This window comes from Carassius auratus, chromosome 36 (genome assembly GCF_003368295.1).
Source record: "Carassius auratus strain Wakin chromosome 36, ASM336829v1, whole genome shotgun sequence".
In the NCBI taxonomy this organism is placed as follows: Eukaryota; Metazoa; Chordata; class Actinopteri; order Cypriniformes; family Cyprinidae; genus Carassius; species Carassius auratus.
Window position 1 is genome coordinate 12683160 of NC_039278.1, and position 19375 is coordinate 12702534.

Consider the following 19375-nt stretch of genomic DNA (forward strand, 5'->3'; position numbering starts at 1 on the left):
ATTTTGTGATTTGACCGTGAATAGAGTGGTGTGCGACATTACATTTCTGTGAGTGGAAACCCCATAGAGTTCAGCAGCGTCCCTCGGTGACGGTCTTATATGGGTTCATGTAATTGTCAATTGTTTTTCAATTGCTTTTTATTTAATATTACATTTTTTGGAGTCAGCTAAAGGTCATTATGTTCTGAATGTTGTGTGTGAAGGGAAAATAATTGCACCATAAGTCAATCAACTAAATATAGAGGTTCATTAAAGCAAAGAGACATTTTGCATACCAAAACAGAGACCAACATTCCGGCCTGAGACGCACATTTTCAAAAAAGAGAATAATTCACTGTAGCATTGTTTTTCAGATTAACAAGTAGGCTATGTTAACTTAGCATGTTTATTAAATATCTGCAAACATATTATGGTATTTTTATGCTTTAGCAGAGTCAGAAACATACAGCACCTTTAATTTTGAGGGAGAAAGAGGCTATATAGAACTGCACACACATTTGTCATGGTTTCTAGGCAAAATCTGGTCATGAATCATTCTCAGTTGGCACTGTAAAGAGGACAGATGGAAATATTGGGACAAATTGTCAATAGCATGTTCAGAAAAACCTGGAAAGATGGAGCTAATTTTATATAGAACAGACAAATTAGAGCCTTAAAATAACTTTATGCAAAGCCACTGTTATTATATCTCTAAGATTTGTCTAGTAGTTATCTAACTAGATATCTATATATTCATTCATTTATTTTCATTTATATTTTTAAAGTTGTTCCTTTAGAAAGCAACAATGAGCTAACCTAACAAAAGTAATTTATGAATAGAAATATGGTTATAAGTTGAATTTTTATTAGATAAAGCTCTTCAAATGTGTTACAGTCCAGTGGTAATAATTTTCTCATTATTTAATTCATTGTTTTCAGCTTTAAGTTGTTCACTGCCCTGCCATCATCCATCTCACCCTGAGCCATCAATAAAAGGTAAGAGCATCAATTTTCCTACATTAGTGCCATTCTAGATTTCGTCCCTTGCATAATTCACAATAGCAAAAAGTCAATTCCTCCTTAAAAGGTTAGTTCCACCAAAAATTACAATTATGTCATTAATTACGCACCCTCATGTTGTTCCAAACCTGTTAGGCCTTCATTCATCTTCTGAATACAGATTAAGATATTTTTTGATGCGGTATTCAGACCAAAATTTTGTTTTTAAGCAAAAAAGCTCAGGCAACTGGCGTGGACAAATGGTTGTGAGGTTGTCATAGTTTCTTTTTAAGAGTTCATGTTTGTCTATGCACATAGTATACTGTACATGTTTGAATAAGAAAAATACATTCATTTTGGAGGACATATCTCATTTGTGCTCAACAGTCAATGCACATTAACACACAAGATCTCATAGAGTTTCATTAGCAGCATAACTCTGTATAATTGCACTCCCTCAGATGTGATATGATGATCATGATACATCAGCACCTTCATTTCCAGCACAGTGTGATCAGGCAGGCAGGTCTAAGACTACATGTTATAGGTTTAATGATCCTGGATTTTTTTATCAAGAAACTAAAATCCATCCCCATGTTATAAAAAAAAAAGAAAAACTCTCAACAATGAATGTTTAGTAGAAGGTCAGTCGAAGGAGGTGCTTAACCTTCAGAAAATGTTGATTGTCAACCTTAGGATAAATATTCTAAAATTATTATTTTTCTCTACTCTTTTGTATGAAGTTTACCTACCTTTAGTGTCTGTCTGCAGTTTGAAACCTTTAAACTTTTTTATGGTTTTGTACAAAAAATTAATAATCAGACCTATGAAATTATATATAATTGTGTGTGTGTTTGTAAATAAATAATACATTATAATTTATTAATTATATGTATCAATCATATGTATAATTATAAAATGTTGAAACACACACACACACACACACACACACACACACACATTGCTACTCTTATTATTAATGTTAAAAACAGTTGTGTAGCTTAAAAATTTTTGTGTAAATTTTGATACATTATTTTCAGGATTCATTGATTCATGTAAAGTCTATATAAACATTTATTTGAAAAAAAAATGATTTTTAAAAAAATATTATTCTGTATTGTATTATCAAACCCTATTAACAATTATGTGTTATTATATATAAAATTGAAAACAAGGTTTTATAACACTATTCAGAATAATAAAATCACACTTGAATTATCACAGATATAGGAACAGAAAATATTATCAATGGAGAATAATATAATCTACATGCTGCCATAAATTGCAAGAAATGGATAGAAGCAGCAACTTTTCAATCATGCAGACATTGCCAGGCATGTGTTCTGTTTATAATAGCTCTGATAACACAGCAGTGTGCTTCTGTAGTTATCACTATAGTTGATAAGAAGCAAAGGTCTTAACTGAACCTTTTCATGGTCTGTCACATTGAAAAGGTTATAGCAGTCCAATGCAAGTCTGATGACCTTTGACATGAGTTTTCTTTTCTCGTTGTGCATGATTAGTCATTTATTCCCTCCAGACGTTGTTGATTAATTCTTAAAATGTGAGGTCCTGCTGTATGCTGCACACAAATAAGAATATCCTTGAGAAAAAAAAATTGGGTCCTCTTCTTAATCAAACAACAATGTCAGTGGTGAAGAAAAGAAAACCATTTTCTGTTTATTCTTTGAGACTGATATCAGAATACCGAAAATGCTGTTATGGATTCATAGGCAAATTATCAGAGTGTAGGGCTCTTTGTCTGTTTGTGTATGGGACATAATAAAGAATGACATTTAATAAGCATATCCGGATTTTGCCTACGACTCAATAATTGCAGAAATTTCCTGTTTGACTGTCTATCTGGAAGGAGCGGTGTGTCCAAGATAATGTCCTCTACACGAGACATTCTGCTGATGTGACATTTAGGTGAATCAATATAACTGCCACGCTAAAGTGGCATTATTAAAGAAAAATAAAACAAAGACATTCAGCTGAAAAAAAAAAAAATTGAGTAGCAATTCAGAGCAGGCTGTAGGAAGAATCAATATTGCCCAACATGCCCTATAATACCTTTTATTTTCATCATGGTAAAAGAGTTGTGTTTTACACACAATACCAGGTCTTTATAAGTTATATATAAGTCTTACTGCTTTAACTTACTAACTTTCATCTACCAGTGATTTAAATTCTTTGTACTTTTATGACCAATAGGTCCATTCTCAATGTACCAAAAAGTCCCACACAGAACCTATAAATAACTTTCATTCTTGCCTTTTCAGCTTGCAATACGTCTCTGCACTCAGTGCATCAAATTTAATATTATTCTTTTTTTTTATTTCCTATTCATCCATTTCTTATTTTTTTATTTTACTTCATTCGTTTTAGTCTTAGAATTCTAATTCAAACCCAGTATCTAACATGACTTAAATATAATATCATATCTTACTGATAACAAAATAATGGTTTGTGACCCCAATAATCTCATTCATTATCAGATAATTTGGAGAGTTTTTATAAATTTGGCAGTAGACAGTATTAATAAGGTTGTGTTCTAATTCACCTGGTCTCTATGAATTGTTCACTGCTACTAAATCATTAAGAAGGAGACATATGTTTATCTGTCATAATATGCTTTATTTATTTATTTGTTAGAATTTTGATTTATTCTTTGAGGATGAGGTCATGCCACACAGACTGTCGATGTTGCCTTCTGCTTGATTTGGCTAGATTGTACTAAGTGACAAATGTTTTTGTATCAAAACATCATATGGAGCTATATTTGGTGCACTAAAAGATACATGCCTGTTTATTTTATCCTAGGGATGAATATATGGTTAGTTGCATTGTATTATTTGCATGTAGCATTTTCCTGTCTCAGAATAGATCTGTGTTTCAATTTTTGGCATCATCTATAATTTCTGCATATCATGGCTAAAGACATTATTTCCTGTAAATACTTTTAAGAAACATCTTGCAAGTCCCAACATTTCAACACACACACACACACACACTCACACATGTTTGTTTTTATGAAACTTGGGGACATCCCATAGGCGTAATGGTTTTTATACTGTAGAACATGTATATTCTATCGCCCTTCACCAACCCTACCCCTTAACCTAACCCTCACAGGAAACTTTGTGCATTTTTACTTTCTCAAAAAAACGAATTCTGTAGGATTTATAAGCGTTTTGAAAAATGGGGACATGGGTTATGTCCTCATAAGTCACCCTCTCCTTGTAATACCTGTGTCATACCCATGTCATAATACAGAGTTGTGTCCTGATATGTCCCAAAAACAAAAGCACACACACACACAAACACTCACAGCTGTAACAAAATAATAGTGCTGCTATTCATCTCAAGTTCATTCAATTTTGACTCAGTTCAGTTTAATAACTTTAAAGCAGAAGACAGTAGTTTTATTATTCAGCTCAAATTGTATTTCTATCCGTTAATGTCAGCGCAGTCAAATTGTTAATGATAATAGATACTGGGACATTGAGAGCAATCTGTAGTCTCCTGCAGATCTATGATAAATGGTGACAAAAGGGCACTTCAGATTTCATTAGCAGTGATAAACTGTTGCTGTGCATATCACCATCAGTACCACAGATACTTTACGAGTGAACTTCAACTTACAAAGGGCAATGTCCATTTATCATCACCGCATCAGCCAACATCTTTCAAAACTAAAGTAAGCCAAAAAGTGTAGTGAACACAGTAGAACAATTTTTTTTTGATTGAAGTGCTTGTGGAGTGGGTTTTGCAGTGTAATATTATCAGAGGAGAAGAGCAGATGTAGTGACCTATGGAAACAGCATATGACTTTTTGATTGAAAAGCATGTTTCAGAGTGAAACAGAGGGAGACCATTTCATCGGCAAATGAAAGGGAAGGTGTGGGAGATTTGGGAAGTGGGGAGCCTGGTGAATGGATTTTTTTCCCTTTGTGTATTATCCCCTTTCTTCTTGTAATACAGGATCATCTCACCAACACAGTGGGGGCTCAGTCTTTGCCCTATTCATTTACACCTGGTGAAGATAAGCCAGGGCATTTCTGTTGTCACTAGACACACTTCATCGATTTTCCCAACTGCAGGATCCACGCAAGCACTATATAATGTTGATGAAAGTTGTGCTTAAAGCTTTGACTATGGGATTAGTTTATGGAAAGGAGCTGTAGAGGGTGTTCTCCACTACAGCCAGATCTTTCATCATGCACACAGTACTTGAAGCCTCCGTGAACAGCGATGCTTGTGTTGATAGCTAGTGTCTCTTGTGTAATATGGAGTGGTTGTTTAATAGATGCACACCAGCATTTATGATATTGATTCACTGTATAATTGTAATGGAATAATATTGAAACAGATATGTTGCATCCCTGATGTCAGTTTCGGTTCAGCTTATTAACACCCTGCAAATCTGAAAGATACATTTTATCATCTTTGTGCAGTGCTCTTTGTGTTTTGGATTTTCATCTAATGAACTGAAACCTTGGCATGTTGTGCTCTGCGTTAAGTGTCAGCTTTTCTTTTTTTTGTCATAAAACATGTTTTGGGATCACACTCCATTCATTTGCACATAACTCAAAGTCTGTTTCTATGGAGACTGCATATCCTTGGTAATTCTGCGGTAGTATGTGTTCTGTACTTTCAGGTTTGTCATTGAGGATTACATTTGGTTTCTGAAAGTATTTTCAAGACGATGCATTACTGTGTTCTCATCATATTTAAAAGTTATCTATTGCAGTGTTTCCTTATTCCTTAAGGGACACTAAGCACACATTTTTGAATGTCACTTTATGTTGTGGCGGTCATGGCCTAATGGTTGGCGAGTCTCAGTTATGGCAGGGATTGTGAATGCACAGTGCTCTCATCCACCCTTAATACCCTGACTGAGGTGAGCAAGGCACTGAACCCCCAACGGCTCTCAGGGCACCACAGCAAAAATAAAAAAATTAAATAAATGCTTCAGGTGTGTGTTTACTGTTTGTGTGTGTGTGTGTGTGTGTGTGTGTGTGTGTGTGTGTGTGTGTGTGTGTGCGCGCACACTTGGATGGGATAAAAACTGAGCACAAATTCTGAATATAGGATACCATACTTGGATACATGTCACGTCTAATCTGACCCATCCAAGTCTCTAACAGGGCTGATGAGTTTAATCAGGTTTGTGTGATTAGGAAAAGTTGTAATGTTGGTGTCTCTATAGGAACATGCTTGGGAAAGACTGATCTGTTGCAGGTGCCTATATATATATATATATATATATATATATATATATATATATATATATATATATATATATATATATATATATATATATACACAAATATGATTTCATGAATATTCATCTTTTTAGTGCGAAAAAGATTATTGTCTGTACCACCATGGAGATGCTAGATAGACAGCTCACTAAGTTTAGGGGCAGCTTTAATGGCTGACTATGTAGTTTTCTAAAGAGTGCACAATTAGTTATTTCATACATGCATTTCAGCTAACTTTAACAGAGTTGTTAAACGCTAAATGCATCTTTCAAGGAACATTTTTTTTATGTTGACCGTCTTCACTTGAGAGCGCAGGCGCATCGTTGTGGCATATAGCAGCCAAACCTCACATGGGCTCTCCATTTGCGCATAGGATGCGCTGGAGAGGAATATCACCAGAACAAACCGCCATTAATGGCAGAATTCGTCTATAGTGGATTTAAAATGCAGACGAGCTGATTTGATAACATGTCTGACGCTACATTTACTCCGACTCCCGATGTAAAGTTTCTGGGCGACTCTCCGGAGCGCGATAACACCAGCGCCGCTCCGGAGCATCCGCACTTCCATTCAGGCATCATTATCGCCACAATTTACGCGCTCCTCATAACTGCTGGACTAATTGGTAATGTGACGCTGATTAGGACGTTTTGCAACGTGAAATCCATGCGCAATGTCCCTAATCTGTTCATGTCGAGTCTCGCTCTCGGAGACGTGCTTCTGCTGGTCACCTGCGCGCCCGTGGATGCCAGCAAGTTTCTAGCGGATGAGTGGCTGTTCGGGCGGATGGGTTGTAAACTCATCCCGTTCACCCAGCTGACGTCGGTCGGAGTGTCGGTGTTCACGCTCACAGCGCTGGCAGCTGACAGGTAAGTCAAATATTCTTTATTAGCCTCAATGTGGTTCAGAGAGTTTGGTAACACTTTACAATACGATTTCTATATACATTTTAATGTACTTGATTACTATATTAAAGTGATAATGAAGTATCTCACCAACACAATTACAACAGTTTACACTAACAATAATGAACTGTCACCAAAATGATAGATTTTATTTTATTTTTTTCTTATTCTGCTTATCATGATTAGGGTACAAATGGGTAATCAGATAAAGCTGGACCGTAATTTCAATGATTGATTGCCTTTTAACTACCAGGAAGTAATTCAAATGTGAACGTGATTAATAATAACAACCTCTTTATCACTTAATCATATTCATAATAATGTGTGAGATTACACTTAAGAATAGGAATGTTCTTTTTTAAACACAAGACTCTATGAAAGTAAACAAAACCCAAAAAGCTACAAAAAGTTTGTGGTTGTTAAAATGCATATTGAATTGTCAGTTGCATAAAATGTATGTATTGTATCAAAGCTGTATTTAATTATTTGTGCGTCTTTCATTATCACATAATTTTTTTAGATAATTTTTATGTTTATGAGGTTTTCTGTTCTGTTCTATTATATTCTATTTTGAATAAATAATGTACATAGACTCTATATTAGGATCATATTTTGTATTCTCCGGGAGAAGTGTGTGACTTGTGTGATAGTAGCAGATGAATGGAAATCAAAAATGACATGCCTAATGATGGTGGAAAAAATGAACTGCTTCCTCTGTCTGTTAGTGTTGATGCTAGAGCACTCAAGAGTAACCAGTTCACCTCCAGAGCAATGGTTCAACTGAGGGTCGATTTGCTCTTGGATTAAATGAGAAACAGTTGACTAAAAGCCAATAATAATGAAGAATAATTATTGTTCGTTAAGACTTTGCAAAGTTGTTAAGAACAGAAAATACGCTTTCTCAGAATTTCACGAGGAGTCAGAAATTATTAGCACTATTCTTTGTAAAGCTGCTTTATTGGGAAATGCACTGTACAATTGCAAATTTCTCTTACATGTTTGTCTCCATCTGTAATAAAGAAAATGAAGAAAAAAACCCTAGATAGTAAAAAAAAAAAAAAAAAAAAGACCGATAGAGATCGATGTGGTGGGAGTCTTTTAGCACTGGAGGCTTGATTTCTTATGAACAGATGGTAGATGGCAATCATAGGTGGGAGGATATTTTCCTGTGGTCTGCATTCAGGGCTTTAAATCAATCATTGAATAGTTAGGCTACTGTCTGATAGCTTTTATTTCTTGGGTTTTCTGGAATAGTCAGTTCTGATTGGGCAATCCACCAACTGGTGATCTGCTATTTCCTGACAGACTTTTTCAGTGGACTTGGTTCTAGAAACCTTTTTTTTCCCATTCATTTTTACAATATAAAAAAGCATTATAAGCCACGAACCAAACCAAATTAGTTACGAGATAAATCATAACACTACAAATTTTAATTTGAAGTAAAAAGTATTTGAAAATTAGACAAAACGAACAAAGTACAACAATAATAATGGAAAAACTTCAATCCCATGAAGCACTTACAATGACAATTAAATATGAAATAAAGCTAAATTAACAACTATTAAAGATTTTGATTATGTAGTATATGGAAACAATTTTACATTTATTGCAAAATATACTTATACATTCAAATAATGATGAGTATTAATTAGCACTCACTTAATTATGTCATTTGCAGTGCTTCAATGGAGTGGGTGGGTGTTAAAAAGTTTTTTTAGTTTTTTGGCATGCTTTGGTTGTTTCAGTTCTCTGATTGGTGGAACATTTGCAGAATCATGTAGTTTTTCACCAAGAATGAATATATTGTAATGTTAAATGATGCCTTTAACAAAAGCATATATAGACCATTGATTCACAGTAGGTCTGTCTTTAACGGTTTATAAGCTACCGTTGACAAAAAAAATAATTTTTTTTTTTTTAAATTTAATAAAATTCCTTGGAGAAAATGAATAGGATTTTTACTTATGGAACCCGGCTTTTGTATTTCAGTTTCTAATATTGTTCATGCTATATATTAGACAGCTCTGAAGCTTTCGTGAATCACACTGTCTTTTTTCATACAAATGCAGCTTGTCCTTTTCTGTCTCTTAGATACAAGGCAATTGTCAAGCCAATGGATATCCAGACATCTAAAGCCTCGCTTAAGGTCTGCCTGAGGGCTGTGTCAATCTGGCTTCTCTCCATGATCCTGGCCATTCCTGAGGTGGTGTTCTCCGATCTCCACACCTTCCACATCCCTGAAACCAATGAGACTTTTAAAACATGTGCCCCGTATCCTCATGCCGGAGACCTGCACCCCAAAATCCATTCCATGGCCTCCTTCCTCATTCTGTACATCATTCCTCTCTTCATTATTGCTGTGTACTACATTTTCATTGCCAGGAGTCTGATTCAGAGTGCGATCAACATGCCTGTGGAAGGAAATGCACACATTCGGAGGCAGGTGAGTTTAAAGGTCTAGTAGTGCTTCAGCTGTCGAAGTACGATTATTGTTTTAATTGTCCTTCAGCCCATCATTATGTTAGTTCCTTTTAAAAATGTAATGTAGCTAAAGTAATTGTATCACTTTTTATATTTCATACATTCTTGTTTACCTTCATTTGGTATACCCAATTATTCATGAAAACACAAAACATGCATAACAGGCCCAGATATCATTTTTAATATTATAATTTCAATACATGTTTATGACTGTAATTACAAAAAAAAAAAAAAAATCTGTGTGTGTGTGTGTGTTTATTTATGGTTATTTTGAATGTAGGTTTTTTAGGTTAATATAGAAATTAAATAATACAATATTCAAGCTTTTTCTAGTTTAGAGAATTTTTTTTTTACATTATATTAAGAATTTTGAGCCCTTAAAATTTATTTTGCTGAGTTTGAACATGCCAGAGTCCATGCAGAGAAAGCATGTGTTAAATTTTGCAGTTAACCTGTAATTGTTTTCGAACGGCGATTCAGTATCTGTTTTAAAAACATCTGCTCTGCTCTGCTTTTCTTTTGTTATATGAATAATACAGTCTGGATTTGAAAGGTACTGTGTATGTTAGGAACCATGTACTAAACGTATACCAAAGTGCTGCTTTTGTTATTCTTCATCTATGATGCATACAAGTGCCTGTATCATACATTTCTTTCTAACGTATCAGTCTGCATGGACGATGAAGATAAATGTTGGAGATCTAATAAGAAAAGGTCCTTGATAATGAAACGTGTGTATGACATTGAAATGTGTATGACATTCTTTTTTTTTCTTTTTAATGCATTTAAATTTAAAAATTTTCCCCAAACAGGTTCTTGACAACTCCCTCTGTCTGCTATTGGTCGAACAAACAATTAGTCCCACCCATATCATGCCATTGGTTGAGCCTTCAAAGTTGAAAGAGCCAGAATAGGATATTTTAAAATCATTATACACATATATAATGCTTTAAAAATATCCTATTCTGGCTTTTTAATAAAGAAAAGTAGAAAATCAGTTTAATAAAGGAGTTTAATAAAGAAAAGTAAAAAAATCACAGATTGTCCTATTTCAAATCATCTAATAATAGTATAAAGATTGTACTTATATATATTTATACAATTTATTTATGTGATATTTCTGTTTCTGTTCTCTGAACCATAGATTGAGTCACGTATACGGCTTGCCAAGACAGTGCTGGTGTTTGTGGGCCTTTTTGCCATCTGCTGGCTCCCCAACCATGTGATTTACCTCTACCGGTCCTACCACTACACAGAAGTGGACACCTCAATGGCCCATTTCATCTGCAGTGTGTGTGCGCGTATCCTTGCCTTCACCAACTCTTGCGTAAATCCTTTTGCTCTCTACCTGCTCAGTAAATCCTTTAGAAAGCAGTTCAACAATCAGCTTTGCTGTTGCTGCCCCTCCATCTTGCTGCATTCACAAAGCACTAGGCGTAACAACACACGGCTGAGTTCAATCAAAAGTACCCAGAACCACTCTGTTGCTAGCTTCAGCCTTGTCAATGGCAATGCTGTCTGCCATTAGAGCTTCTTACGTTAGGAATTGTTCCCCCGAAAATGAAAGCTTTCATAGATCTGTTTTTGCACTCCACAGAAAAAAAAAAAAAAAAATAATAATAATAATAATAATAATATATATATATATATATATATATATATATATATATATATATATATATATATATATATATATATATATATATATATAATAATAATATATATATATATAGCTTGGGTTTTGTAAGAAAAAGTGACGAGGACGTTGAGGATCTTGATGAAGATGTTTATTGTAGCATAGCAGTGAAAAAGTACATGTAGTACCTTGGGTCCAATTTAGTCAGAATGAACCCAGAACATCCTAAATTCAAACCTTTTATACATTTACAGTTTAAACGAAGTTCGTCCTGTTGTAACAGCTGTAGTCTCTATGTTAATTAAGTTCTGACACCCCTTTGTCTGAGGTGGTTCTCAGTGTCCCACACCATTCCCGTTCTACAGTTGGTCACCATTTGCTCAGGATGTTGTCACCCCAAATGGTTTACAAACAACATAACTGTTGACTTTCTTCTTCTCTATAATAATTTAGCCATTTTGGGAAATGAGCATGATCAAACATATTATGGAGTGGAAGTTGGGTCGAGGCAGACTATCATCTCTTACAGTTTGTTTATAACAACAGTTTGAATTTTTGGCTGAACTATTCCTTTCAAATGAATGAAATAACATGTTTAGTTGCAGAGACCACAAGAAACTGGGAAGGTTTTGTGCCTGTTGGTTACTGTTGAATTGGATTTTGCAATTGGTGTTTCTCTCTAAAACCAGTCAAACCACAGATGAAAATACATGTGAAATTAAGGACAATGAAACATTTTAGGGACTTTGACACTTTTCAATAATTCTAACTCACTTTCAGTCAGTGTTGTTCATTTGTTAATTAATTGTTAGTTAATGGCGTTTGAAAGATATTTGTTGTTGTCGCAAAAACAAAGCTAATAGTTCAGAGACATTGGTGGAAGACATCCAGCTAATGTTTGTTCATATACTGTAGGAAAAGAACTGAAAAACACTGCGAACTACAGTAGGTGGATAGCTAACTAATTTATGATTTGATTAATCATGAATGAGCTCATTTCTATCTTTTCATACAATCTACTTGGACTCCACTGATGTTTAAGTTTAGACGTGGGGCTAGGGGTGGACCTTTATACTTGTATGTTTCTGTAAGAATCACATTGTATAAATTCATACAAAATTGGTCAATTTTCAAGTGATATCTAGATCATACAGTGCTGTTTATTCTCTGTGTTCTATCTTGATACGGTTTGTTTGCCTTTCCAGAGAATCCATTTTAAACGATTCAGCATATGATTCTGAATGATTGTGAATCATTTCACAACATTTTGCAAAGACATTTGGCCATTTCACTGAAAAGAAAGAACTGACACAACGAACACACACAGTGTGTTCAGCCATACAGTAGGTGCCACTGAAGAGACAAACCCATGACAATGTGAAGGAATGAACAAAGATTATGTAATTTACTCTATACATATTTATTTTATTTAGTCTGAAGTATTGTATTGTGTTATATGTAGATATTTTCATGGTGTCTCGCAGTTCTAATGAGTTTATAGTGGTAACCAGGACTGTGATCGTTCTAAATATATTGGATATATATTTTTAATGAGATTTCTGTTTTTAAGTTTACAGTGGTCAAATTGGAAAAAGCACTTATTTTATTGTTTTTAAATGTGAACAAAATAGTGTCCTTGTCTGCTTCACATGATAAAATTACAACAACAACAAAAACCGATCAATGGCTAATGCTCTGCTGTATTATTTCATAAGTTTTGTGTATAATGTGAATCCTGGCAGGAACTGCGCCAGGTTTGCTGAAGGACAAGCTTTTGTGATGCCTTTAGGGGATCATTCTTTGTGTTTTCAAGATGCATTTATTTAAAAAAAGTCAGGCTCTGATGGAGCTTTTCATTGTCATAGACTGCTGTTCTTTTTGTCTAAAACAGACACTATGAAAAGAAACTTTTTGACCTGTAATGAAAGTTAATGTGCAATCATGTTTTCATCTTTCTTGTGGACTTGTGATCTTGTTTCACATGAAGAAACTCAAGTGTATTGGACTTTGTGAATAAAATGCTGCATTTACCCGCTAAAATAGCTCCATATTGTTGTCCATAGCTTAGTGTGTACAAATGGTACAATAATTTACTAGCAATCCTGATAAAAAAGAGTACAACAACAAAAGAAAAGAAAAAGGCTGTGTGGGGAAAAAAAGAGAAAATGAAGAAGAAAGATGCCCTTTTTTCCCATCAGAGTGGTGCAGTTTCAACATTTACCAGAAGGGGCAAACTGGACCATGCTTAACCTTAACCTCTTAGACGAGATGAGCAACCAGTTCATAATTATTAGTCTGATGATAATAAAGATAAAAGCATTGACATTTAAATGCATCATGTTGGATGAAAAGATATGACCTTTTATTAAAGCATGTGGGATAAAAACTCATTTGGAGACCCCCAATGTTTTATCCAGATCAAAGATTGATGTTTAGACGGCTGATGTAATTAACAAACAGAAAATTTATGTGGATTATTTATTTATTCTTCAATTTGTTAATCAGTATTTTCTCACCAAGTTTTTTCTTTAGAGATATATAACAGAGCCATATCTATCCCCTGCGGTATTTGAGGAGAATAGATCGAGTAAAAATAGATGTATGGGAGCAAAAACTTCTATTGAGGTCAGCCGGACCTTTTAAGAAAGCTTCTGGAAAACATGAGTTGTTTCCCCACTGTTTCTTCCTCTGCTGTCAAATAATCAATTTGTTATTAAATGTTTCACCATTTGGCAGCAGTTAAAGCCTTTATTTGTTTGCATTCACCCCGCTACCGTTTTCTTTTTTTATGACTATATTTTTCATTAAATTTGGGTTATTATAGTTAACTGAAACTAAAACCATAACAAAATGTTTGTTACTTGAGGCTTTAACTAAACATTAAATGAAATCATATATATTTATACACATAGAAAAGGAGCTTTGCTGACAAAGGCAAATAAAAAATAAATAAAACTAATAAAATGACAAACTTTACATTTCAAATGAAACTGGATGCGGAAAACATAAAAATAATTCAAAATATGAATACAATTTATATAACAGTATATTAATTATTAAAAATACTGTAAACATGTAACTGCTCATTATTGGCAGTGAAGCCAGCACACATAAAGGTATAGTTAAGAAAAATGCTAATTATTTTTATTTTTATCTTATTTTAATAAGAAGAGAAAAATACATCAGTTATGAATATATGGATTATCTTTTCTGCAGCCTAAATTTTCAGAATGTGGATTGTTTACACCAAAAACAATTGCAAAAATAAAAATGTGTCACTGTTTCAGGATAAAGGGCCTAATTAATTAATTAGTTAATTTATTTATAATTATAATTTTTTTTGTAAAGAATGACCAAAAATGGATCTGTTTAAGTATGTGTTTATTGTGATATATTGTGGTAAGTGAATTGTGATTAGCAGGAAACATGATGATTGAACCATGAGTGGTTGTATTGATTCAGATTGATGCTGTGTTAGTGCTGCTGGTTAGTGAACAATGCAAGTTGCGGTCAAACCTAAAAGTGCTTTGGGTTTTGGAAAAACTCAGTTTTTAACATTTCCCCTGATATGGCTTTTGACTTGTCAATGTGGATCAGTGAGTGTTTCCTTATGCACATCTCTCCTGGCCCTCTGCACTTACTTTATTGAGGTTAACACCGATTTGGTAAAGATCATTTTTGGCTTACACCATCCTGACAATATAGACACCACAGATCAGCTGAGAATGCCAAACATTAAGATATTTTCTGTCGGGTTTGCGTTCGGACCTGTCTTTGTGTGTTCCACACTGCTTCAGATGCCAAGTCAAACCAATTTAACGGCAAGTCTATTATGTTTGAACATGTCTATTTAAACATTTTATATTCTTTTATAACATTATGCAACATCCAAGATGGGCAATTTGGACTGAGCTAACATTAAACAATGTTTTCATCAAACCATACACAACATGTGGTACTTCATGGTATCATTCAAATGAACTCTCTTTATTCAAGTCGAATATATTATTTCATATGACTGAATCAAACTGACTTCACCAACAGGAATGCTATAGATGTGGGTCTATTTTTGTTCTGTAATGGAGAGTATCTTTTCATCAATCTCCTCTGGGCATGTGCAATGGGCTGTGCACTTCCTGTAAATACCTCATCATCAATATCAGGGTATTGCGGGAAATTGATCAAAGCAGTTTGGCAAGCACTTCATAAAAAACATAAGTGAATGAAGACCACAACATTTGACTTAAACTATGGGTATGACTCTACATAACAACATAGTATGCTTATATATATATATGTATTCAGATTTTTAGGAAATAAATCTAAAATAAACAGATTATAGCTTTCAGCCGGTGTAAAACTGTTTTGTGTCAAGTTGTACAAGACTCCAGATTATTCATTTCATTATTCTGTTGTTTTGGTAATCTGTCAATTTCTTGACTAAAACCTTGCAAAAACAAGCTATAGCCTTTGATCTTTTAACAGTTATTTTCACAAGCTTCTGTCCTCTGATTCTATCGCTTTAATTAGGTAAAACCACTGAAAACATTTCCTGAACTACAGGACTGTATGACTGTGGATTGTTTTGCTTTAAAAACAATATTACGTAAAAAGCCATGTTATACAGAAAAAAACTATGCATTCATTTTCTTTAAAATGCAATATTTATTCATTTTATGTGTTCAACCATACAGAACACCATACACCACAAATTAATGCAATGTTGTTCACACGTCACATCACATTGGAGTTTTACCAGAGATTAATTCAGCTGACCAAAAATTACATTAAAGACATTTATTTCATTACATTACATTTAACATTTAATCATTAAGCAGACACTTTTATCCAAAGTGACTTACAAATGAGAACAATAAAAGCAATCAGACCAACGAGAGAACAACGACAGTATTGCCGTGACAAGTCTCAGTAAGTCTTGCACAGAACACGTAGCCTTTTTTTTTTTTCAAGAATATGATAGACAAGAAAAGAAAAGGTAGGTGCTAGTATTTAGTTGATTATATTAGTTGGTTTATACTATATTACAAATTATTATTTCAAAATGTAAAATAAAAATGTATCTGTCCGTTTAAAATGAAGGAATGCAGTTCAGTAATTACACACAAAAACACTGTATTGAAAATTTCTGCATCATTAGGCAGAACAACCATTCCACCAACATAACACAGCTGTGCTTATAAAAGGCTTCACAAGCATCAAATCAGTTCATTAGAATGAACTTAAGTATTGAATGAACATGGTGTTGTTCATAGATTATTGGCTTTATTAAGGCTTAAGACTTTATTTTAAGGTGAAAAAAGTTAAAATAAGAAAACATATATAAGTAGTCTTAATTTTATAAAATATACATTAAAACATTTTATAGTATCATACAGTATATACCTTAAATTTTCAAACCATCGAATGTATATATATATACCACATATAAAAATAAAAAAAAGCAGTCTCAGTGTGTGTGTGTGTGTGTGTGTGTGTGTGTGTGTGTGATGCACATACTTATTCAAGATCGATTTATGAGATGTTAAAAGTGAGCTGTTTGGTTGAAAAATACATTCTACGCAATTTGGCCAGTAAAAAGGTAAAAGCAAGTGCTTATAGTCTCGACCCTGCATTATGTGTACTCAATGAAAAGACTGGAAGTGCATTAAAATAAACTCAATTCCTGGTATTTTCCTGAGTACAGATTCTGCTGAAATAACATAATTTTCATGTTCTTGTGACTGGACCCATAAATGCTTGAATTTTGCTTCCTGCAGATGATGAGCTATTATTCACATTGTACTTTCTCTGTTCTGATATCTTGTGATGAAAGAAAAAAAAAAGGTCACCAATTTTTTAGACTTCTTCCCCAATGGAAGCCACCGAACTTGTAAAAAGTAGGAAATGAGTTTAGTACCCTGCGCTCTTTTTTTGTAATGAGTTAGGTAGAGATTTCTTTTATTAAAACTATTTCTCTGACAGGCTTTGTGGGATTTCTCCTGAAATCTTAATTTAGCTTGAGGAAATGTAGACATATGCACAAAGCTCTTTTAAGAAGCATATTAATATCTACTTCACACTTTGTGAGTCACGAAAAGCTTAGTTTCAGTTCCTTGTTTTTCTTTTTCCATAGGTCTAAGTAAGGAACAGTAACATCAGATGATGACTGTCAGACTGTACTTTGTTCAGATTATTACACGATTACTTAACAAATAAATATGTGAACATGAAATATGTATTTGATTTAAATTATTTAACTATATATCTTCTGTATAAAGTTTGTTAATTTTTCCACCAACATAAGTGTTTACAAAGCATGCGTAATATACACTAAATCATGAATGAATATTATGTAGAAAATGGGAAGGTGACATTCATTTTGACATTCTCTTCCTTGAAATTTGACCATGCTTGACTTGAATAAAAATGATTTATGTTTGGGAGGTTACATCAGCAAAACTGAAACCGGTTTTGAGAAGGTCTGTGCAGTGGCATGGATTAAACGCAGAAGTGTCTGGATGAGGGAGATGGAAAATTTCAGCCCAATATGCAGGGCTTCAGATGACTGAACATTTGCCCAGTTTGATTTTGGTTCTTTCCTCTAAGACTGACTGACAACTCTGAAGTACATGGTTGTTGTTTCTTGACACCACGCCATCTGAAATTAAAGGCTTGACTGGGCTGCCCATGTTTTCAATCAGAAAGTCCTCAAAAAATGACAGAAACCTGGTAGTGAAAAAAAGAAACCAAAGAAATCAACAAGTTTGGAAACCTGTTCACTGCTTTGTGTGTAGACTATTGATTGAAGGGGAACACAGAACGAATATAATATACTTGGAATGCAGTACACGAGTCATATAGCCCACATTTATGAAAATTTTATAGTGTTGTTTGGCAGTTGTGGAGCTTTACAGCCTCAGTTCACATTGCACTTTCATTTTATAAAAAAAAGAAACAGGAGATTCAACTTAAGTTTTGTTAACCTTAAGAGTGACCTATCCTTTTAAGAAACCAGCACACAATCATGTAAACTAATGAAATGCATGTCAACCCAGTGATTATACATTCAGTAGATCATGTTTCAATCCATAAAACATTTAAATAATCAAATAATCAGACGCACTTGAAAGCCTACAAAAGTGTCAGCAAGTGCAGATTGCTGTGAACAAACGACCAAGAAAGATTTGTGGACGTATACGTGTATTTCTTGAAAAGCACCCCTTTGTGCTTTATACAACGTGTTTCCCAGCATGCATTATTGGATTCTGAGAAAGAACCCTGTATTAATTGCACTCTCCCTCAAAGAAAATTACAGGTACATTAAAAAAAAAAAATCCTATAAAAAGACCTAAAGGAAATCTGCAGTGGCTTCCTATGCAATTAAAGGAAATGACAAAAATGGATCATTTGATTCTATGCATTGCTCTTGTGCACATTAACACAATACAGATGACAGAAATAACACTTAATGACAGTGCACACACATTAGCTGTCCACCCGCATGCATCAACCAGGATGTGAAAATTAGTCACAAAAAATGACAACATGGTGAATGTAGTAGTCTACTTGCAAGTTCAAGTCAAGTTGAGCTTTATTGTCATTCTGCTACATGTGAGGACATACAGTGGAATGAAATCACATTCATGCTACACACATTCATACTATATTGATCTTACTTTTTTTGATGGTCACAAAGTAATTACTATACACATTCAAAGAAAATACCTCTGGTTTCTGAAAGAGCCAAAGCATAAAAATGACAGCCACAAGAAGTGGGAAGTAAGAAGTATAGGCTCAAAAAGTGGGGGGATACTCGATGCTATATTAATGACCAATAATTATTTTAATGTGTTAAACTAATAATATAATCAGAGAACTATTGCTATTGACATGCTATTTTTGGAGCCTTTAATGTTAATCATGTTTGAAGCAGTTAATATGGCATACAGTATGTGAAACAGGCCTGTATGTTGTTTATATGGAAACTTCAGTGATCCAGTGGATAGAAAACAACTTGTTTATTTTTATTTAACATTTTTCTGAAACATATTGCTGGTCCCTGAAAGTATATTACTGTAGGTTGTCGGCATGAAAGGGGTTGCATGTGA

General features: G+C 34.0%; 1 protein-coding gene across 1 annotated transcript; it reads left to right on the forward strand.

Moving 5' to 3' along the window:
* The first annotated feature begins 6596 nt into the window (after window positions 1–6596).
* Window positions 6597–11222, forward strand: LOC113055702 (gastrin-releasing peptide receptor-like). The gene is made up of 3 exons (XM_026222094.1): window positions 6597–7114; window positions 9242–9593; window positions 10776–11222. Exons 1-3 carry the CDS (start codon window positions 6714–6716, stop codon window positions 11157–11159), a joined length of 1137 nt encoding a protein of 378 aa, XP_026077879.1. The 5' UTR covers window positions 6597–6713; the 3' UTR covers window positions 11160–11222.
* The last annotated feature ends 8153 nt before the right edge of the window (window positions 11223–19375 follow it).